General features: G+C 35.9%; 1 protein-coding gene across 2 annotated transcripts in view; it reads left to right on the forward strand.

The window, feature by feature from the left end:
* The window catches only part of Psd3 (pleckstrin and Sec7 domain containing 3), a 358,240-nt gene that overhangs the window by 145,972 nt on the left and 187,821 nt on the right, over positions 1–24,447 (forward strand). For both annotated transcript variants that reach the window (XM_051181930.1, XM_051181929.1), the window contains 4 exons: positions 2,327–2,530; positions 2,636–2,716; positions 5,308–5,420; positions 7,619–7,677. In XM_051181930.1, coding sequence (XP_051037887.1) covers positions 2,327–2,530; positions 2,636–2,716; positions 5,308–5,420; positions 7,619–7,677 — 457 coding nt within the window. The remainder of the gene's footprint in view (positions 1–2,326; positions 2,531–2,635; positions 2,717–5,307; positions 5,421–7,618; positions 7,678–24,447) is intronic.

A 24,447-nucleotide genomic window follows, 5' to 3' on the forward strand; every position in this document is an offset into this window, starting at 1 on the left:
TTTCTCCCCCCCTCCACACCCCCCATGAGGAAGATAAAGTGAAGTCAGCTGGGTTGGGCAAGAGAATAGAAGACTGTGAGAAAAATAACCAGGAATTTTATTACTAATGGTTTTCAATTTTATAATTACATTTGAACAATATCTATCTGGGTATATCAAGTTATTCGACTCCATTGCATGAAGTATTGTATGAAGTGATTAGTAAAAAAGCCACGAGCTTACTAAGACATTAACAGTAATTATTTTTGGCATTTGTTTTTTACTGCATTATAGCTATTATGTGCAGAGACTATTATATAGAAAAGCTTGTGGGGACCAACCCCAGGAAGAAAGTGTGTGTGTTTGTGTTTATGTGTGTGAGTGTATATACATATATATGTTTGTGTCTATATTTGTATTTGTAATTTGATTCCAACATTATTTGGGCTACTTTGCATTCTACTACTGATGTGGTAAAAACTATGATTTCCCCTTAATATGAAATTTCTATGATTTTATTAATATACATATGCTATAGTTAATTAAATGTTAAGTTTCACACAATGATTGGTGGTTTTAACTTTCTAAGTAGGTTCAGAATGAAATCATTAAAATATATTCATTTCCACAATGACTTCATCATAAGGAAGTAGTTTGTTATCAGTAGGTATTTTCTGTTGGGAATTGAAGGTGGCTTATCGTTTAAGAAAGGTTATCATTCATCCTTGTTCATGTAGGGTCATTTCTGTGTTGCTCATCATTTGCTATTGACATTGTTTTGTAATTTGACTTGAAGGTGAAAATAATTACTGTGGGTTTGGTCGTCCTCCATTTCGTTTTCTGACCTTACCCTGTAGTCTCTGCTGGGGACATGTAAGCTGACATTACAGTGAATGGAATTTTCACATATGGATGTAAAAGCCATCAGATGTAATAGCCTGTGCCTCTGCTCCCCTTAAAGCAGCTTCCAGGTTCTGTTGGTCAAGTGTGCTGAGGAGGAGTTGCTTTTCAAGGGAAACAATTAAATGACAACTATTAAAATAAAATCCTTATTAAAAATTAACATTTTGGTAAATGAAATTCATCCATGATGCCTTTATTTTAACCCCAGAACTCAGGAGACAGAGACAGGAGGATCTCTCTGAATTTGAGTCCAGTCTGGTCTATATAGTATGTTCTTTACTAACCAGGACTACATATTAAAACCATGACTCAAAAATAAGTGAGTAAGTAAAATATTAAAGATAAAATATTTGGAAAACCATTTCTCACCTGAATTTTAGCACTTCTGAGGAAGGTGGTGACATTAATTAATTCAATGGATTTTTGTTATATTTGTGTGATGAGACATGTTTACAAAACATGGCAGTAGAAAATCACACATGGATAAAGGATCCATTTAGAGGTATAGGATGGAAAAGATCAGTATAGGATTGAATTTCATATATGAATGCAAAAGCAAATTGGAACAAGTTTTATATTACAACTTATTTAAGAAGTTATGATTTTTCTTATTGTCATGTTATATATATATATATAAAGCATATCTGTAGTTATTTTAAAGGATGGTAAGATATACATCTTGTACTTAAATATCTGTGTAAAGACAGATTTTCTAAAAATACTTCAAAACAATAAATTAAGAGGTTTAATTGACGGGTGGTTCTGAGAGGCCTGTTGTCCTCCAAAAGCTAGCAGCAATTTGTAAAAACAGTGTAAATCACTTAATTTTTTTTGTTATCGGAGAACCTGTTTTTAGCAAAAATGTATTAAGTAATTATTTCTGAACATATAAAGTACTTTACATTTTGTTTTATTTACCAATATGGTACATATCAAGAGATAAATTGACATTAAACAGGAACTTATTGGAGTTCTTAGGACCTTAATATAAGGTCCTAAGATAAAAAAAATGAAAACCATTCATTTAGGCCTTGGGGTAATGATTTTGGGCCTGTGGGTGGTGACTCTTTGGTGTATCATATGACTCTTTCACAGGGGTCTCTTAAGACCATTGGAAAATAGAAATATTTACATTAGAATTCATAACAGTAGCAAAATTACAGTTATGAAGTAGTGAAAATAATTTTATTGTTGGGGGTCAGCACAACATGAGGAACTGTATTAAAGGGTCATAGCATTAGGAAGGTTGAGAACCACTGGCTTCTCCTATTATGTTTCAGTTTAGAAATATAGTTCATGACAATTTTTTTCTGAAATATTTAGATTGAAATATTTTATTTAAAATAATTTTATATATCTGCTTTTACAGTGTTATGATAACTTCATCCATTATTTCCCTTTTTCTGTATAAAAAAAGTTTTCTATTTTTTTTTTTTTTTTCAAGTGGCAGCCATAGCCATGCTGAGGTGAAAACACAACCAGATGCTCATTCTGAAATGGGGAGCACCGAAATTCTGGAAAAAGAGACCACAGAAAGTCTCAGTAATGGTACTAACAGCAACGTGGAAGCTGCTAAACGACTGGCCAAACGCTTGTATCATCTGGACAGATTCAAACGATCGGACGTAGCAAAACATCTAGGCAAAAAGTATGTTCTTCGGGTTGGTTTGTCTGAACTTTTATTTTTTTCTCCCCCCCTTTTGTTTTGGATAGTTGCCATTTCAATAAACAGCTCTACTCTGTTTCCTTACAGCAATGAATTTAGCAGACTAGTTGCAGAAGAGTATCTGAAGTTTTTTGATTTCACAGGGATGACGCTGGACCAGTCTCTCAGGTATGATGGAACATTGTCCCTTGTCTTCATCGCTTCCAAGTCACAACTTCCTAGCAGAGGAAGTGATGTGGTCTGTTAAAGGAAGGCTTCTCTGTCCTGCCCCATCTAAATAAAAATCACTCTGTAGCTTGCTATTAATTACAAACTGTTTGGCCTCCAACTGGGGATTATTACTAACTCTTAAATTTAAATTAACCTGTTTCTAGTAATCTGTATTGCCATGTGGCTGTGACTTTTCTTGGGTGGGTGGCTGGCTTCAGTCTCTCTGCCCCCTTTCCTTATATTTCCATTTGACTTTCTGGCCTGGCTTTATTCTGCCTTGCTATAGATCAAATGAACTTTTATTATCAACCAATGAGAGCTACACATATTCACAGCATACAGAAGGGTTGTCCCACAGCAGTGTCCTGCTTCAAGTTAGTCCTGTTCTCATCCCAGTTCTGTTTGTGAGTGTAGATGAGACTCTGGGTCCTAAACAGAGACTAAGAAAGAAAGAAATGTGAACTGATATTCTGCATGTAGTTTAATTTTTCTATTACAGTAAAATATATGCAACTAAATTTCTCAACCATTTTAAGGGCACTGTCACTGGCATTAAAAGATTCATGGAACTGAACAACCGTCAGTCACTAATTATTTTATTTTGTTCCTCTTGGAGCTAAACTTGTACTATTCCGTAGAAACTACTGTTTTGGCTAGCTACATTTCATATACCTGGCATCTGACAATATTTGGAGGGTTTTGCTTTGGCTTGTTAGGTATGATGGCCTCTGGGATTATGTATGTTGTAATTTATCACAGGATTTGTTTGCCTTCTTGAACTGAGTAATAATCCACTCTATAGATATAGCACAGTTTTCATCCCTATTCACTCATCAACAGTTACTTGGATTCCAGCCACAGTGTATCTATTGTGACTACTTTTGCAGTCAACATTAGCACATATGTGTCTCCTTGATACCCTACATTCAGTTCTGTTGAATAAGAAGTTTGGAGTTTGACAGTTAAAAAGAATACTGACTACGGAATTAGAGGTCTTTGTCCCTTAAGTATTTAGTTTAAATAACCAGTCCATATTGTTATTAACTCTTGTATATAGTAAAAATAGCTCAACCAATATAATCTATAGGATGTATCTGTAAAATAAATGGCAATGTCTACTATCTGATGAGTTTTTTTTTTTTTTTTTTTTTTTTTTTAAATGAAGGCATACCTATACTCATTTTCCACATTTGAGTAACCAAACATAAGATCCAGTGAGCATTTCACCTTATGAACTACCTTTAAAACATGTGAATCTCAGAGAGTTCTGGTCATCTAGTATAATCCCTTAAATTTGCAAGTCAGAAAAACAAAGCCCTGGGCCAGGAAGTGAGAGTGGTTACCTTAGCATAGCTCCTTGATGCTTGTAGGCTGTGGTTACTAGTGAAAACATCCCAGAGTCTGCTTAGGGATGAGTTAATACCTTTGCTTTGTGCTGTTACTCGTTTATTTCAAAAGTTAAAGAGAAATAGTGATCAGTATGCTTTAGGATGATGAAGTGCAAATCTCTAGTAAGAAAGCGGAAATCCCATGAAAATTGGGTTTATTACACACACTTTAGGATAGTAAGACTTCTGAGAAAAGTTTAAATGACTTTTATATTTAGCATATTGCTTGATATAAGGAACAACTTAAGGTCTTATTTCCCAGTTTACTCCTTATGTATCAGTGATGAGGTGAAAATAGGTAAAAATAAGTTAAGCTAAGTCTGCTGTGTGAGAAGCAGTGTGCACCTGACACTTTAGTAGCAACTAAAGAACCCTGATATGTGGTTTTTAACACATAGTTGCTACGATTGGACAAGTGAGTCATAAATGTTTCTTTTTAATGTGATTGATCTTTTAAAACCTACCATTTGACAGTCATAATTGGCAATCACCTGCTTTTCTCAGGCTTTCTTAGTGCATTGGCCTTTATGTTCTTACTGTGACATATTTTATAGAGGTTTGTTTTTCTTCTCTCTCTCTCTCTCTCTCTCTCTCTCTCTCTCTCTCTGTGTGTGTGTGTGTGTGTGTGTGTGTGTGTGTGTGCATGTGTGTATGCACACACACACATATGTATGTATGTAAAGTGTTTGGGGGACTGTAGCCGTGCATGTGGTACAGTAAATTAGAGGAAAACATTTATAGTCAGTTCTTGCCTACTATTTTGTTTTGGGGGCAGGTTTCTCTTTGTTTTTGCTGCTGGCATGTGAACTTCTGGCAATTCTCATGTCTTCAACTTTTAACTCTGTAGGAATGCTGAAATTATAGATGCATGCTACCAAATCTGACTTTTCACATGAAAGATGGGTTCAGGTCCTCACGCATGTGTGGCAAGCTTTTACCTGCTGAGCTATTTTTACAAAGCTGCCCACCTTTTATAGAATTTAAATATTAGTTTGTTTATATTGAGTAACCTTCTAGTGACTGTTTTAGGGAGTAGGAAGAAATGATTGTAGGGTGTTTTGTATAATTAATCCCTTACATTTCTGTAAGTTAGCTGTCAAATATTTTTTAAAAATGTGGTATACATCTTAAATATTTCTCTCATTTATTATTCTTCCTCAGGTATTTCTTTAAAGCATTTTCTCTTGTGGGAGAAACCCAGGAACGTGAGAGAGTATTAATACATTTCTCCAATAGATACTTTTATTGTAATCCAGACACTATCACCTCACAAGGTAATTACTGGAAGCTTGCAATTTTTATGACTGTGGTTATTTCCCTTAGTATAAAAGTTATATTTTATTTTAACAATATAATTTACCTACTTCTAGTTTATTTAAATTCAAGCTGAAATTATTAGTTTCAATTCTTATCCTTCCCCCTTTATTTTAGTTTTTCGTGTCATAATCTTTTTAAAGACTATTTAGTAATATGATATTTTGTTCTCTTAATTCATTTATTTTTTACCAATTCATAGTATGTCGGTGTACAATTGTCGGTGTACTTTATTTATATTGTCTTTCTATGCTGAGCTTTGCCACTCCGGGATTTTATGTGCGAAGTAGTTTGTAATACATTGTTTTCTTACTTCTTACAGTCTTAGTCACTTTGCGATTTTTTTGTTTTTTTTTTTTTTTGCTTTTTTTTATGTATCTCTATGGAAGCTTTGCTGAATTCCCAGTGGTTTTGTTTGATAGTAATTAAAATCTTCAAGGCTGCCTTTCACTTCTGACTTGAATGAACTGTGGGTTTGTTTGTGGTACTGTTATTATAAAATAATACTTAACTATTTGACTATTGGCCAGAAGGAGAGTCTGTCCATTAAAGTGCAATAGCAATGCACAATTTCAAGTCGTAAGTCAAACGGGAAAGTTTTTCACAAATGTATCATTTGTGGAATAAGTTACTAGGACTAGATGGACAAGAAATAGTAATTATCTCTGAATGGAGACTGATAGTAACCACAGTCCTTGCTAACCCACCCCATCACCTCAGGCTGTAGCTAGTCAGTTCAGCATTTTATCATCAATATCACATTTATTTCTGTAAACTGGCACTGTTTGGACTGATTATCAGTTGTGTCATTGGATCAGCACCATCTAGGGAACCCACGAGGTGGAAGAGAGTTTTTTTCATTGACGTGAAAGTCTAAGAGAATGTTAAAATACTTAAATAGAGCAGGGCATGTGGGAGTGTGTACACACACGCTTGAGGAGGGTGCTTGAGTGTTGGCTGCTGACTTTTACAGTTCCAGGCATTGCTTTTGGATGTGTGGTAAGCAAATGGAACTGGATGGAACTGGAGTAAATATGCTGTGAGGCATGTAAATGACATAAGAGAAACCACCTATTGAACTAAACGACATGCTTTTGGAAAAAAAAAAAAAAAAAACTCTTTCCTGTGCATTTGACATAAATAAGGTTTTCACTTCCTCTAAAACTATTGTGTTATACTGGGAATAAGAATTAGTAAAGAGAAAAGCTAACTTTGATATTTGAAGGTAACATGTTTAGCTCTGCATACTTTTTATATTACTGTGTAAAGTCAGATGAAAGTGATAGTCCCATTGAAGATGAGAATGTTATTTTAGGCTTTGGCCACATTTTCCTGAATCCTTAATTTTTTAATCCTTCCATATATTTCAGTGTTTTACTTGGCTTTATCTATAACATCCTAGAAAAACAATATAATCTAAATGTGTCCTTTAAAGAATGTTGCAAAATATGTGTATTGTTTTCTGTATCTATGTCTATTATTAGTATGTACTATTATTATCTATATCTATTTTTACTATGTTGCCTATATATAAGTGTATTATCTGTATCTATTTTTATCTATATCTTTATTTTCACTTTGATAACATGCTACAGAAAAATTGAGAAAATATAAATAAAAAATGTTTCATGATCCCGGGATATTTTTGTATTTTGATGTATTCTTCTAGAAATATTTATATTTAATAGAATCATACTGCTCATATGTTCCTCATATTACTGATTATCAGGCATCTTTTCACTTCAGCCTATGTTCCTGTATAACATTCCTGATGTCCTCAACATTACAAACTTTGGTTTCTGGAGGGTTATGTTTTTCTCCCGTTGCAAGCAATGTTTGTATTGTATTGTTTGTATTCTTGTATTGATGTAGATCCTTAGTTTTTTTTCCTTAGTGTAAAGCCATGGATGAGTTGCTATGCTTTGCACATGTAATGCCACAGTGCCCTTCAGAGAGGAGGTGCCAATTTGCTTGTCAATAAAAGAGTTCAGCTGTCTTTGGAAGTCCTTACAATTTATCTCATCCATTTTCCTCCTTCCAAAGTTAGTTGGTCTAGTACACCTTTGTGTATGTGTCATTAACAGTAGTCCCTGTTTTTCAGATGTGTCCAGTACAGCCTTTTACATGCTACATTAATAGTAGTCCATATTTTTTGCAGATGGAGTCCATTGCCTCACCTGTGCCATGATGCTCCTCAACACAGATCTGCATGGCCATGTAAGTGTAGGTTTGTGATTGTGTGTTATAGAATCTGCAATGCTACAAGCTTCCCTTTGTCTTTGTGTTCATATGTATTTTTCTCAGCCCCTCCTTGACTTTTTCTCTAGAGTACTTCCATAACATGTAAATAAATATAAATTTTCCAAAAAAAAGGAATATCCCTTTCATCCCCCATGCTAGCACATAGAGTAATTTTAAAAACCAACTGTATTTTGTGCCTGGTATGGTTCCAGTGTGTATATTCTGTATCATCTTTCTCCACCAGATGGCAGGCAGAGTCTTGTTTTGGGTTTTGCTTTGTTTTCTTTTTGGCTAGATAGTCATATTGAAAAGACAATATAAGTTAGAACTAAAATTGCCACTTTAAGTTTTAATAGGTATAGCAATTCACTCTTTTCTGAATTCTTCAACCCACCTGTTTTGTTAACTAGCTAAAATATCAAAACAGAACCAAACTATCTCATCTTCTGTTTAAAATAAAACATATACATGTGAATTTAGAAATAAAGATTTTTTTTATCATTTCACATTTGGGAAATGAGAATATTTTAAGTAAATATGAACTAATATATATTTATTTAGAATAAGGTCCTAAGTCCATATATTTTGAAGAAAAAATTCAAATTTCTATGTAATTGAATGTAACAGTTTTTGACTTAATATATTATTTTACTTTACTTTTAGAAAAACTATGTGACTATAACTGCTGTTTAGAAGCTATCTGTTCCATTATCCCAAAAGATCACCTAGTTCTCTTGATACTATAGAGTTCCTCTCTAAAGAAGTTAGTGTGGAGCTCTATGGGGGACTTTTAAGTTGAACTAGCTATTATCAGAGGATTAGTGGGGAGAAAGGGTTCCCCCAGCAGCCAAGTGAGGGGAGACTGATCATACTGTTTATACCATCAGAGAACATATATAAAAGTACTCAGAAGTTTCCTGATTTGCAATTTTTGAAGGATAATTGAGAGTAACTTGGTGGATTGGAGACTGCAACAGGTGTCCAGAAACCATGGCCACTAAGAAGAGTCTAGAACTTTGATGGATCCTTCCTGTATAATAGGGTATAACATGGAAATGAACATATTACAGTTCCCTAAATGAGAACCTTTATGTGTTGGACTTAGGCTGTGGACTGTCTGCTCCCTTCCTATGGCCAGACAAGAGGTGCATTCACAACATGGTTCTTTGAGTTTTGTGATGATAGGTACCTCCTTCCCCTCTTTCCCTTACTTCATACTTTCACTACCTGTTTGTTCAAAAAAGGATAATTTTGAGTATAGATGTGCCCATATAACACTGACATATCCAGTGATTCCCACAATAAAGAAGCCTCTTCACATTGGATATTTTTTGAAGTCTCATTAGCATAAAATAGCTGTGTATTTATCATCTTTTGATTGAGAAATGTCTGATAATGGGAAAATCTACTAATATTTCATTCTTGTTGAAAGATGTTGAGGTTCTCATATAATGTTAAATTTGGGAGACTTCTATTAAATCCTGGATTACTTTTTTTTTAAAGCTCATAATGCTTTAGTAACACTTTGATGTAAGCATAAATACATCTTCCTGCTCACAGTAATTTGAAATAAAGCAGCAAGTGTGGATATGACATCTAATTTTTCTATAAATAGCCTGCTCTAATTTTTCTTTACATAGCCTGCTGTGGTTGAATGTAGACACACTGTGGACCTCCTGGTATCTGTAACTAAGCTGCATAATTAGAAGGGCAGGACCATCTGTCCCCCAGCTTCAGACCTCTTGAGAGGATCCAGTAAAGCATCCTGCATTGGGTACAGTGATACCCTCTTTGATTCCAGAACTTGGGAAACTAAGTGTTGAGTATTGAGAGCTTGAGGCCAGCCAGACCTCCATAGAGATGCACTGCTAAACAACAAAGAAGTGAACAAACAAATCATTACAATTCCTTTGACACCTGGGATGCATGAATATTCTAATGTCGCCTTTAGTTGTCCTAAAGTAGCATGTTACTGATATAAAAGGGGAAACTTTAATTACAGTAAATCTCTCTGAATCATTATCTGGATTGTGTTTTTGGTGGTAATTTTTTCTGAGACTTGTTTGAGTGTGTAAAAGTATATACTTAGGGTTCTCTAATGTTTAGGTTTTGTGTAATAATTTTGTTGAATACTATTATAAATCTGTGGGACATAATAGTTTCTATCCTAAGTGCTAACCATATGAAAATGTGTTTTTCTTATCTTTCCCTCTGGATTCATTTTAAACATAAACTTTCCTTCTAGGTGGTAAGTGTTTATAATTCTGGATGTAGATTCTCTTGCATCATAATTGCCTGATTTATTCTAGTCTATGTGTGACTGGTTAGCATGGCCATTCAGAGGCTGAATAATTCAAAGGATGAGTGAATTCTTTCTAGTGTTTGCTTCTTCCCTTTGCCTTACTGCTATTCTGCCTAGGCCATTGCCATGTACTTACTACCTGACCCAGTGCCAGAATAACCCTTTGGGCTAAACTAATAAGCCATTTCCCTTCTCTTCTATACCATTTTGCCATAACAGCAGCACAGCAGCATGACTTTCTAAGAAATGCTAAATCCAGCTTGTCCTCATGCTTTCAAGGGGAAGGACTAACTTGGAGGTGTGGGGAGGGGTCATCCTTAATTGATTTGGGTTATTTTATTTATTTATTTATTTACTATGTTTTGGGATTCTCCTTTTAGTAGTAATGCTATGTAAATGCATTGGTATGGAACTTTGTTTATCCTGCATTTTCACTAATAAGATGATGGAATGAATACTAATATAATAACCTTCAGTAGGTAGCTCCACATTACATGTTGCATTGCTTCTCTATCTTTGATATATTCTCTCATTCACCAGATGCCAAAAATGTGTCTATACATTAGGGGCTCCTATACATTGATGACTAGGATGGTTCCCATCAATCAGATTTAGCTGAAGGCATGGTTAGCAGGTAACTGAATATTCACATTGCATTACAGTTAAGCCCCTTTAAATAGGCTAGGGAAAGCTATGAAGCATATATACTCACTTTTTTCAGACAAATTCATTGTTGCTCTTTACTTCCTTCTTTAAAATATAAAGGAATGGTTTATCATTATATTAATACCAGTATCTTGTTTATACTTTTCTTTGAGTACTCTTATAGATTAAATACTTTGTAGTTTTGATCACATGGCTGAGTTTCTTAGTAATCCCTCTTATTTTTTCAATGTTTCATTATCTACAAATTTGTATGGAACTAAATGTCTGTAAATATAAACTTTTAGTTACAGTACTAAGCATGATAAAATTGCTTGGAATATGGAGTTTGATTGGTATTTTGTTTACATTTTTGTCCTATTGGAAATACTATAAATGTAAAGGTTTGACAGATGATAATAAATTTGATCACTTCTGCTTGGACTTAGCTTCAGATGAGTTCTATTGGCTAAAACTAACTAGTTCTCCTATATTTGTTGCATAGGAAGCAGTCATCTCCCCTCCCCTGGCAAGGTTATTGCCCTGTCTAAAGACAGGAGGAGGCAGGGGTAGGAGAGTAGGTAGGATTGGTATTCTCATGGTGATGGTGTGGGGAGGGGATGCAAGAACTGGCTTGCAATGAACAGTGAGCTAATATGAACACTGTTGACCAAATCCACAAATCCATAGCTAGGAACATTCAAGAAATATGCAACCCAGTATCTGTCTAAATTCAAAACATGATTAGAGTCTGTGGCCAGGAAGTTACTTGTAAGGTGTAGGGTTTTTTCTCCCGCTGCTGGTCTTGTCCTGCCGTCATGCCAGCCCCAGTTAACACACCGAGACTTTGTATTAGATACAATTCTGTTGGCCAGTTACTTGTTTCTCATCGGCTAGCTCTGTCTTAATTGTTAACCCATTTCTATGTATTTCCACGTGGTCTCCTTACCGGGGAGTGTGGCAGGTGTCTGGTCTCCCGGTCTCTCCATCCTGACTCTCCTTACTACTTCCTCTTTCCTCCTTGTCTCCTAGTCCCGCCTATCTAGCTTTCCTATTGGCCAACAGTGCTTTATTCACTAACCAGTATGAGAAACATATATACATAATGGCATCTCCCATCAGTTACTGTTAGATAAATTTGTGACAGAATTTGCTATTTAACATTGTTTTGTAGACAAAAGAATTAAGTGTACATTTTGTAACAAAATAATCTTAAAATGTAGTAAGTTCTTTCATAGCAGTGAGTTTCTTTTGCAGCCAGTATAATGAATTCTTAGATTGACTTTGTGGGAATTTGAATAGTAGATAATAAATAATTTGGTTTACTTGAAGTATTGGAAGAAAACTCTAAAAGTGCTATTTAAGGCAATGCTTTTTTACTTTCCTTTTTTGTGCTTTTTCTTCATTCTTGAAAATTTATGTATGTATACAATGAAATATAATATCCATACCCAATTTCCCACCTCCATCTTCTCTTATGTCCTCCCCCAACATGTCCCCCCTTCCAGCCTTATGTTATCCTTTTTTGTTGTTAGTAACCCACCAAGTCCAATTATTACTGCCCATATGTACATGGGTGTGGGTCACCCAACAGAGCCATCCATGTAGTTGATATGTAGTTAATGTCCTTGGGAATTTCTGTATTTCTAATTATTATCAAAACTAGCCTTTTGCCTATCTCCCTTCCTTTTAACTTCCCTAGTTCTCCCTGTCTATGCTGCCCTGTATCCTCTGCTATGGAACCTTTCCTGAGTTACAAGTCTAATAAATGAAATAAGATGTGAATGTAATTTGTCAAGTCAGCCCTTGCCATGATCCCTTTTCCCTATGGCAGTCATTCTCAACCTTCTTAACGTGGGCACTCTTTAATACAGCCCATCATGTTGTGGTGACCCTCAAGCATGGAATTATTATCTTGCTACTTCATAACTGTAATTTTGCTACTGTTGTGAATTGTAATGTAAATGAGTGATTGCCACCTCTGCCTTATCGTATTTTGTCTTTTCTTTTGATCTGAGTTCCCAGCCATAATGGCTTCCACTAGACTCACTCTGCAGAACTCCTCATTGATAGTGAAAGTCCTCCAGAATCATGAGTAGGCTTGGATCTAGAAGTGAGGAGGGTTTCTAGCTGTGGTGTTTTCACCATTATCATGTTATAAAATATCTGTTTATTACAAGAAGGAGTGTTGTAGACTATACTGAGAATCTATCCTTCAGCTGTGGAATGATTTTACAGAAAAACGTTATGGTTTGAATTTGTTAATTTTAAGATGACCTTTAGTATGCAGTGCCACTTACTGTCATAATGGCAACAGTATAGATTTTAATAGGTATGAATCCATATTTCAGTATGTAAAAGTTTCATTATGCAGTGTTCAATTTCATTCACTTCTGTGACCTCTGAAAATGAAAACTTTCCATTTCTCTATTGGCTTCTCCACTTCAGCTTCATTTTTTATATTCTAACATGGTTAAGAACAGGCTCACATGAAGAAATAATGTCAGAGCCAGTGGGCTCATTTATGGCCTTGGATCTAACCAACACATTGCATAATAAATATTTTTCTTTGTGAATTTTTATACTTATATAATAAGCCATGTGAAACTCACCATGAAGTCAGCTTTGTCCTTCCTTCATTTCTTCCTTCATTTCTTCCTTCGTTCCTTTTCCCTTTCCCTTCCTCCCTCCCTCCCTTCCTTCCTCCCATAAGAATGAAGAAAGTGATTGAAAGTTCACCAGACCCCTACTCTCTGTGACTTAACTCATTTCCTCTGATAGCTAATTTAAAGTAAATATTTGTGTTTTGACAGAGTTCAATGTCTTTTATTTCCTCAAAATTTAAAAAAAAACACCTCTTCTAATAAGCCTAATTAAGGACTGGAAGAATCTAGTCTTAGGGTATTTCTCCAACTTTGTCTTAGGGTACATTTATATCTTAAAGTGTTTGGAGACCCAAGCACAGGGTTTTTTTTTTTTTTTTGTTGTTGTTGTTTTGGTATGTTTTAATATATACTTTTTTATGAGCTGAATCTAATGAAACTTTAAAGTTATTATTCAATTGTTAAAGTGCACTAAATGAACAACATGCTTATAATCATGAATATATTTTATGAGAAAATTGAGTGGAAATAGTGGCATTTACATTTTTTGAGTCCCCTGCTTTCTGTTTTTTTTTTTTTTTTTTTTTTTTTTTTTGAGACAGGATTTCTTTGTATTGTGTAATAATCCTTTTGTGTCCTGAAACTTACTTTGTCAACCAGGCTGCCCTTGAATTTATAGAGCTCTACCTACCTCTGCCTACCAAGTGCTAGGGAGTTGGGATTAAAGACATGCACCACCACCCACAGCCCAGCAAAGTAATTTGTGCTTATTGAAACCCGGAATGGAACCCTAGAACTAAAAAGTCTTTCATACAGTGCATCATGTCTTCCTACCACTTTCAGTGACAGTAAATTGCAGGGAAGGTGGATAAAACCTACTAAGATTTTGGCTATCCTTAATGTTGGATTTTCATCCTCTTAAATATGTGATTAGAATTTATGAAAGAAGACATGTTTTCATCCTGCAGACTCCTGCTTTCAAAAATACTTCATTTATTTATGAGAATGTATTTTTTCCTTCACTTTCTTTCCTTCAAATCCTCCTACTTTTTAAAATCCATAGCTTCTTTTAAAATTGTTATTGTATGAATATATGTAATTGCATATACAAATATAACCTGTTGAGTCAATGTAATGTTACTTTCATACTACTCATGTGATAGGAGAAATGGGAATGGGGATTCCTTAGAGTAGGGAGGGAGGCAAATACAGAAGGTGGGAAGAGGGTAAAGAATAGCAGGATACAAGTGATCTGATAGGGAAAATAGAAAAGGGGGACCCCTAGAGAAGGGAGATGAAAGTAAATGCAGGAGGAGAGAGGGGGTAAAAATGCTGAAAAAGGCACAGAGAATCATACTAATATTTATCTTTAGAAAGTACACACAATTCAGTGTCTTAATGTACATACATAGTTTTAATGAAGTTTCTCATCTGGGCTGACAGAACTTTTTTAAGAGCCAAAGACCACCTAATAAAAACCCCAATACCAGACGTGAGATACCCTCTCTTGAGTTGTTGGCCAGTGCTGTCTAAGAGACTGGTTTGGAAATTTACAGAGTATTCTGCTTTGCCCCCAATAGTGCATCTAAAAAGATGGACACCTGAGGGCAGCATAATACAATTTATGCTTCCTTGTAGAGAGAGAAACAAAACAAAAACAAACCTGAGATACACAAAGTGGTGCTAATTACCTGAGGTCATTACCAAATCAGTGGTATGCATCACTTACTGTACCATGTTGGAGGAGGTAGAAATGTCTTGCAGGGACTGAGGGCGGAGATGAATATGCCAGCTGAGTTCTACTATCTCAAGATTTTTGAATCTGGGTTTTACTCATGGACAATGAGAGCTGTTAGCTTCTCCCAAAACACGTGTCCTACAAAGCTTCCAGTTCTTTCATTATTAATGAATAATAACTGTAGGATTAGTCTACCTAATTCTTCAACCCTAACTCAGAATCTATGCTGTGGTCCACTTTCATGGCAGACACTTTATTTAGAGTCTTTGCTCAACTGGCAGGTCCCTCTGGGTCTGAGACTACTAAATGATAGTAGAAACTTTGTAGAAGGCTCCATTTCTTTGTCGAGAGCAGTGTGTCTCTTTGCTGAGTGCTTTTTGTTTTTGTTTGTTTTGTTTTAACTAAGGCATGGATAGCTTTGTGAACAAAAGTCTCCATTTCCTCCCTTCTCACATATTGTATCACATGAGTTGGGAGCAGTGTTTTTAGTGGAGTGGAGGAAAATCAACTAACTAAAGGGAAATCTGAAATTGATGCTAGATCTACCAGTATGCTTAATCTGTTTTCATGCTAACTTATATTAGGCCAAGGATGATGTGTTAGTTATGGTTTTCATTGTTGGAATAAAACACCATGACAAAAAAAAAAAAAAAAAGAAAACAAGTTGGGGAGGAAAGGGTTTATTTGGCTTACATTTCATCATTGCTATTCATCTCTGGAGGAAGTCAGTATAGAAACTCAAACAGGGCAAGATTCTGGAGACAGGAGCTGATGCAGAGGCCATGGAGGATGCTGTTACTGGCTTGTATTTCATGACTTGTCCAGCCTACCTTCTTATATAATCCAGGGATGGTACCACACACAATGGGCTAGATCCTTCCGAATTGATCACTAAATGAGAAAATACCTTACAGCTGGATCTCAAGGAGGCATTTCACCAGCTAAGGCTTCTTCCTCTGATGACTCTAGCTTATGTCAAGTTGACACATAAAACCAGCCAATACACATGGGTGAAATAGTAATCACAGGCAAAAATCCATGTTTTCTTTTGTTTCTTTGGTGTGTGTATATAAAAGTTTTATTGGAGTACATCCATGACTACTTTTAAAAGTCTTTAAAGAGTGATGACAATGTTGGACAGTTGTTACAGAGAACTTAGGATGTACAAATCCTAAAATACTAGCTGTCTGGTCCTTTACATGAATTTATAGAATTTGTCTAAGACTTCCTTAAGGACTGAAGAGATGGCTTTGTATTTAAGAACACTTGTTATTCTTACAGAAAACCTGAGGTCAAAGTCCCAGCATCTATATGGCAGCTTACAACCAGCTGCAAGCCTACATTAGGGGGATCTAGTGCCCACACAAAACATTTCTCTCTCTCTCTCTCTGTTTCTCTTTCTCCCCTCCACACACATATAAATAAATCTTTTAAAAATTTACTTTAAAACTACGTCAGTTTGGATGTCTTCTCCCTTGACACAATTAGGTAGTTTGAACCAGGACTATTCTAAAACATTTAAATTTTTTAAATTAGGAAAGCAATCAAAGAATCCCCCACTCCAAGAGATGTGCACTGTCTCTTTAAAATATACCTAGAGAAAGACTCTTTTCTATTAAATGAAATCTATTGTAGAAGTAGGGGCAATGGCTCAGCAGGTATGAGGGCTTCCTGTTCTTCTGGAGGACCTGGATTCAGACTTCAGATTCATATTAACCAGTTCATAATCACCCATAACTCTATGTGCTGGCTAGTTTGATATCAACTTGTCACAAGCCAAAGTGATCTGAGAGGAGGGAAGCTCAATTGAGAAAATGCCTCAGTAAGAACAGGCTGTAGCCAAGCTAGTAGGACATTTTCTTAACTAATGATTGATAAGAGAGGGGTTAGCCTGTTGTGGGTGGTGCCATCACTGGGTCTGGGGTCTGCAAGAAATCAGGTTGAGCAAGCCATGAAGAGCAAACCAGTAAGCAGCACAGTCTTATTTCAATGTGGAAGTACAAGCCAAATAAACCCTTCCTCCCCAACTTGCTCTTGACCATGGTGTTTCACCAGAACAGCAGAAACCCTAAGACATTCTAGCTCCAGGGATCCAATGGCCTCTTCTGGTCTCCACTGATGCCAGGACACCCATGACATAAAATCACACAGACACACACACAGACAGACAGATAGACACACACACACACACACACACACACACACACTAAAATAAATCTTAAAAAATATATTTTAATGCAGCAACATAATTACTGTAGAGAATAATCTTCAATGTATTTGGTGAACTTTTAATAAGAAAGTCTTTTATTTATTTATTTTTTTCGTGGAGATAGAACTTTGATCATCTAAACATTTAAGATTTTGACCTGTATAGTATTTGAAGGTTTCAAACAAAATTATTTTATTTATTTATTTACCTTATTTTACATATAAATCACAGTTCCCTCTCCATCCCTCCCTCCCTCCCGCTCTTCTGCCCTCCCATGCCCCCTGACCACCCTCCCATCCTATCCCCCCACACTCCACTCCACATGTACCATAAATGCCCTTCCCTGATAATGAGATTGATGACTGACTTATCCATCATCATAGAGCCCTCATCTAGTAGCTGATGGAAACAGAAGCAAACACCCACAGCTAAACACTGAGCCAAACTAGAATCTAGGTGCAGAGAGGGAGGACAAGACCAGGCTACAAAAACCCACAGAGACAGCTGACCTGAACAAGGAGGAGCTAATGGGCCCCCAGACTGATAGCTGGGAATCCGGCATTGGACTTTGGGAGCACATTCCCCATGGAGGGATAATCCCTTAGCCTAGAGACAGTAGGGAGGGTCTAGTCACTACTCCAAATGACTTGGACAGATTTAGATGACCCCTACAGGAAGGCATCAAACAAAAAATTCTTAACTTTTGGGGTATTTCCTGTTTACACACTTTAATTTTCTAGGTTTGGATTAAAGTTTTCCTTGTCTCTAAGGGAGTTATTTGTGTTAGCATTGCCAATTTGAGAAGAAATCCATCTGTATGACTAAATGAGTCAGAATGTCTTTTCAAATTTTTATTCTTTAGTGACCTCATAAAAAAGAACTCTGGTAGTCATTAAATCATTGTTTTAGAGAGGCCTACCCTTCTTTAATTAACTTGGGAAGAGAATGAATATAATATTATAATATATGAGCATCATTGTTATACTAAGATCTCTTAAGATACTAAATCAGTAACTGGAGGTAGCTTTATCCAGGGGACAGTATTTACTTGAATGATATTTTAAAATAAATGCACTTTAGAAGACAAGGTAAAGAAAATATAGGCATCATAAAGAAGGTTTTTTGATGAAAGATACTTTATCTTTACTTTGCAGTAAAAATTTTTATGAAACTTTGTAGAAGGGAAGAATGTCTAAATACCTGCCAATAAGAATTAAAATGGACTGACTTGAGCCTTCACTTTGCCTCCAAACCTTCTTAAAGAACTACCACCAATAGCCAGAGAAAGACAACAAAGGGTAATGATAAGCTTCCAGTAATCAGCTATTCAGGAGGTTTGTTGGACATCTTTGACACAGAGAAATCTTTGTCTGTCTTATCTTTTTTTCTCTAATGGTAAGAGAAATTGACACACCATGTACTGTGTGATTACACTATGCTTCAGTATTGTGTAATCCAAGGCAAAGCCTGTTGGTGGGGAGATTCTAATTCTCTACTTCCTGAACATGCTAACATCTTTATGCTCTAATACCTTATAGAAATAATAAAATTTACATTATTCTAAACATATATTCCATTTTGATTCAAACATTCTCTCAATCAATTATATTTAATACAGTTCCCCCCAGATACTTTTTTCCATTGAAGTTTAGTTGATTCTGATGATGAAGATATTTGAACTTGCAGGTATCTGCAGGTCACTCACAATTGCAGCTTCAAAGTCCACTGTGAAAATGATATAGTCATCACTGAAAGGATACTGGAGGTGTGCTACTAAATAAACAATCAAAATGAATATGGATCTAGAATAAAACATTTTTAAAAAACAAGACTCTGTAGACTTTACTGCGGTTTTAAAGTATTATAAAGCACACCAGTATTTCCTAAAATGGTGGCACCTCTATTTGCTACAGAAATTCTTTGTACTGAGAAAGGATTCTTAATACAGTAATTTCCTTCCTTGTTACTTGAGGCAGGGTATCCTGTGGCCCAAACTAGTCAAGAACTACCTATATGGCTGGGGTGGCCTTGAATTCCCGATCCTCCTGTTTCTACCTTCTAAGTGCTGGGATTACAAGCTGATGTTGCCATGCTTACCCATTAGTCTACAGAAATTTTACTCATGAGTCTCCTAAAGGAATGCTGAAAAGATTACAATACCTCTAGAATGGCAGGGGAAGACCTCAGGAGTCTGCTTTAGTAGAACTTTGGTTCTACTGATAGAGATAGTCACCACTTTTAGGGCTAAGGAAATTAACCTCAGGCTTGTAGCAGTCTAGAGTGTATTCAGGGGAAAACAAATGAAATTCCTAATGTCCAATAAACCACTGTATAGTGTCATTATTTGTCATGTTACATCCCTTCTCTTCAGCTCTGTGAAAATCAGCTTTTAAAACCAACTGCTTTACAAGTCATAGTGGCTGTGAAAACAGAAGATGAATCCTTACTGGTGCAGGAATGTGGAGTGATCCAAAGCCACCTTTCCAGAGGATTGTCAATGGTTTGTCTAGATGCTCATTCCTGGGATTTGTCTTTCTTTGCCCTGGCTCTGCACTTACTCCTGAAAATTGCCTATGACAGCTGTTCAGTATTGTTGTTGCCTTAGATGGTGACAAGTTGTGACAAACACCATATCAAAATATGTAGAAGGGAAACTTAGAAAATATGGAACACAAATAGAGCTTTGGTAAGTTACAACATGTTTTCTGTCATTTAGAAAACCTTACATGAATACCCAAGAAAGAGTAGGAAAATACATAGGCTTGCAACTTCTGCCTGACCTAAAGATGCTGCATAGGTAGAAAGTCCAGGGGAAGATGGGGGTGAATTCCCTGCTGGAGAATTTAAAGCATGTCTCAGCATGTCCTAAAGCCATTGCAAACTCTTTGTTCATGCAGCTTCCAAGTCTTTGCTCATTTAGCTCAGTGGCCAGCTAATGAATGATTGCAACTAAAAGAGGAATGGATGGACTCACAGGATTGCCAGACTACTTTAAATCTTTAACTTTCAGCAAGTAATATAGGAAGTACAAAGGCATAGTGTGCCCCATACACAATAAGAGAATATTCCCTAAACTTCCCTCCCCTACTTCCAAAATAGTAAAAGACTGAGGCATCTACTTCTGTCAGCAAAGTAGACTTCAAGATAGTATTCTTTTACTAGAGACAAAGTAGGACAGTTTTATAACAAAAAAGAATCCAGTAAGAAGTTGTAACATTTTGAATCAATATAAGCACTTGAGATGTTGTTGTAAAATAAATAGTATTTGTTTTTGCCCCTGGCATATGGCATAGAACCATTGTAAGTACAGTGTTAGAAAAGATACAGGAGACACTTTTGCTCTTTTGGTCTTTAACCTCTAGTATCTAATAATACAGACTTCTTAAAACTTTTGCAGTTTTCTGAGTGAGAGGAGATTCTTATAGAGAGTCCTTAATCCTTTAGGATTTTCTGGGTGATGTTTCTTATTCAGAGGTAACTTTTAGGTGGCTTACTGGGTAGCCACAAAATGGGGTAAATGGATTCCAAGAGAACAGGCCTTTGACTAGGAGGTTAGGGTTTTCATCCCTATTCTATACATACCTACACTACTTGTAGGAGAGAATAGGGCTGAAAGTGGAGTTACCTCTAGTGGCAGTGATTCAGTTACAACTGTAATAAAGCTGCTATGGAAGCCACAAAGGAATAACCCTCCTCTCCCGTTCTTGGACTCTTTCCTCAATTAATTTGCTTTAGCTCTGTAGACACACACACACACACACACACACACACACACACACACACACACACACGGGGGGGGGGGGGTTCTAGTAAAGACAGACATGTGCCAATTAGGTGAATATTTAAGCCCTACAAAAGACAGAGGCCTCTGTGTTTTATAGTCTTTCAGACCAGCCCTATATATTTTCTCCCAGAGTGTATCTATGTTCCATTTTGTAAAACAAGGGGCAAATGTTAATATGTTCTTGAAATTTATAAAGAGCAGTGTAAAAAGCAAGTCAATAAATGCAAAAAGTTTGAAACTGAACAAATTATGTTCTCTATACAATGGAATGAAATTAAAAGGGGCTGAAGGAAATTTGTGGACACTAAATAATATACTTCTAAATAAACAATGGGTCAAGAAAGACATTAACAAAGGAAATAGAGAAGTAATTTTGGCCAAAAGTTAAAAAAATTTAAACCTCTTTTAGGACACATTAGCAGAGTTATATGGTGAGTTTGTTTAAGGACCATTCAGCAAGGAAGAATGAGTGCAAGTCAACCATCTAACCTATTTAGAAACAAATAAAAAACATCATAGAACAGTGAAGCTAAAGGACATATATGTCAGTAACAATAGAAGAACAATAAAAATAAATGGACTCATAAGTCATATGCTTATTCTTGTATAATATCGGTGACATGTTCTCTCTTTTTAAAAGAAATTAGTGATTTTTAAAATTTTATGTGAGCTGGCATTCTGCCTTCATATGTGTCTGTATGAGGGTATCACATCTCCTGGGACTGGACTTAAAGGTAGTGTGTGCTGCCATGTGGATGGTGGGAATTGAATTAAGGTCCTTTGGAAGAAGAGTCAGTGCTCTTTACTGCTGAGCTATTTCTCCAGCCCCCTCTCAGTGACATTTTCCAACCATTGAAAACAGAATACTCATATTGTAAAATGCAGTATGAAAGAGGGGATATTATTATTATTGATGGTTTTTGTAGAAGTAAAAAGTTTCTAAGTAGATACTGTTAATAGTTTTATGTCAATAGAAAAATAATTTAGATGAAATGAACAACTACAACAAAGAAATAACTACTGAAACTGTAAGTATAAACTCTGAATAGACCTTTAGCAAGTCAAGTTAGTAAACAAAGATCTCTCTACAGTGAAAAGCTCATTACATGACTAGCTGTGATGTATATCATAGATGTAAAGCAAAGGGGAGAGGTTCACTTCTCGGATTCTCTGTGGGAACAGTATTAACCTTATGTCTAGAGAGATATCCTTTATGCATAGTCTGTATTAAAAAAAAAAACCCAAAACAATCTATAGACTCAATGCAATCCTCATCAAAATCCCAACACAATTCTTCACAAACCTTGAAAGAACAATACTTAACTTCATATGGAAAAACAAAAACCCAAAGTAACTAAAACAATCCCATACAATAAAAGAACTTCTGGAAGCATCATAACCCCTGACTTTAAACTACTATAAAGCTATAGCAATAAAAACAGCTTGGTATTGGCATAAAAACAGACACATGGACCAAAGGAATCAAATCAAAGACCCTGAAATTAATCCACATAAATTTAAACTCCTGATTTTTGACAAAATGGTACAATGGAAAAAAGAAAGCATCTTTAACAAGTGGTGCTGGCATAACTGGATGTCAATATCTACATGTAAATAGATCCATATCTATCACCCTGCACGAAACTCAAGTCCAAGTTGGATCAAGGACCTCAACATAAATGTAGCTACATTGAACCTGACAGAAGAGAAGGTCGGAAGTATCCTGGAATTCCTTTGCACAAGAGACCATTTCCTAAATATAACACCAAGTAGCATAGACACTGAGAGCAACAAACAATAAATGGGACCTGCAGAAACTGAAAATCTTCTGTAAAGCAAAGGATATAGTAAATGAGACAGACAGCCTACAGAATGGGAAAAGATCTTTACCATCCTCACATCTAACATAGGACTGATCTCCAAAATATATTACGGACTCAAGAAATTAGACATCAAAATACCAAATAACCTAGTTTAAAAAATTGGGTACAGATATAAACAGAGAATTCTCATCAGAAATTCAAATGGCAAAAAGACATTTAAAGAATTGCTCTGCATCTTTAATCATCAGGGAAATGTAAATCAAAATGACCCTGACATACCATCTTTCACCTGCCAGAATGGCTAAGATCAAAAATACTTAGGACAGCTAATATTGGAGAGGATGTGGAGACAGGGGAACACTCCTTCACTTTTGGTTGAAGTGTAAACTGGTACAGCCACTTTGGAAATCAGTATAGTGGTTTATCAGAAAATTGGGAATCTGTACCATTCTTGGGCTTATACCCAAAGGAGGCACACTCATACCACAAAGATAGTTGCTCAATTGTGTCCATAGCAGGATTATTTGTACTAGCCAGTACCCGGAAACAACCTTGATGCCCCTCAACTGAAGAATAGATAAAGAAAATGTGGTACCTTTACATAATGGAGTATTACTCAGGTGTAAAAAGAACAATGACATCATGAAATTTGCAGGCAAATAGGTTGACAAGATTTATCTGTAGTGTTCAATGCTGTTGGATAGTGTTTTCCTTGTAGTAGAATGTCTTTCAGAATAAGAGTCAAGTTTTTACAATTCCTATGTCTCAGCTTTGTTAACTTGACACAGCTTAGAGTCACCTGAGAGGAAAACTTCAATTGAGAAATTTCCTAGAACAAATTGACTTGTGGAAATATCTTTGTGACGTCATCTTTTGGAGCAGGAAGGCCATCCCACTGTGTGCAGTACCATCTTAGCCAGGTTGCCCTGGGCAATCTGATTAAATGATGAGCCCATAAGCAAGCCAAGAAAGGAAGCCAGTAGGCAGGGTCCCTTCACAGTTTCTGCTTTGTTCTGACCATGAGTTTCTGCCCTGCTTTTCCTCAATTATGGACTATAAATTGGAAGTACAAATAAAATAAACCTTTCCTTTTGTAAGTTGCTTCTTGTCAGAGTGTTTTATCAAACTAGCAGGGTGAAACTGTAATGCCTTGTCATTGACTGTATATGATTCTGCAGTCTAGATCTTTGTTGTCATTTCAGTAATGCTACAGTATCACCACCAGAAGTGGGCTTCGTCTTCAAAAATCCATATATTTTTGACACACAAATAAGACAAACTCTTATTTGCATGATTTTGTCCTGATTAAAACAGGACATAACAAATCAGCCCTGTCCTTTGGGCTCTGTTTCTAATTCATTTCTGTTGATTTTCCTACCACTTCATTGAAATCTTAAATGCTTCAGAGTCTTCCATGTAAGCTGGAACCCACTTCCTCCAAACTCATTTTCTTAAAAATCTCATGAATTATCGATTGTCCTAGCAGTGAAGCTTTTCCAGAAGGTTCCCATCTTACTTTTCCAAAATCTACTAATGAATCATTATTTTATTTCATAATTCACCTAGATTTTATAGTTTCAGTCTGGTTCTCTGTAAAAATTTAGTCATGTTAGGTTATTATACTCAGAAATTTTTTCTGGACCAT

Source organism: Phodopus roborovskii, unplaced genomic scaffold (genome assembly GCF_943737965.1).
Source record: "Phodopus roborovskii unplaced genomic scaffold, PHOROB, whole genome shotgun sequence".
Lineage (NCBI taxonomy): Eukaryota > Metazoa > Chordata > Mammalia > Rodentia > Cricetidae > Phodopus > Phodopus roborovskii.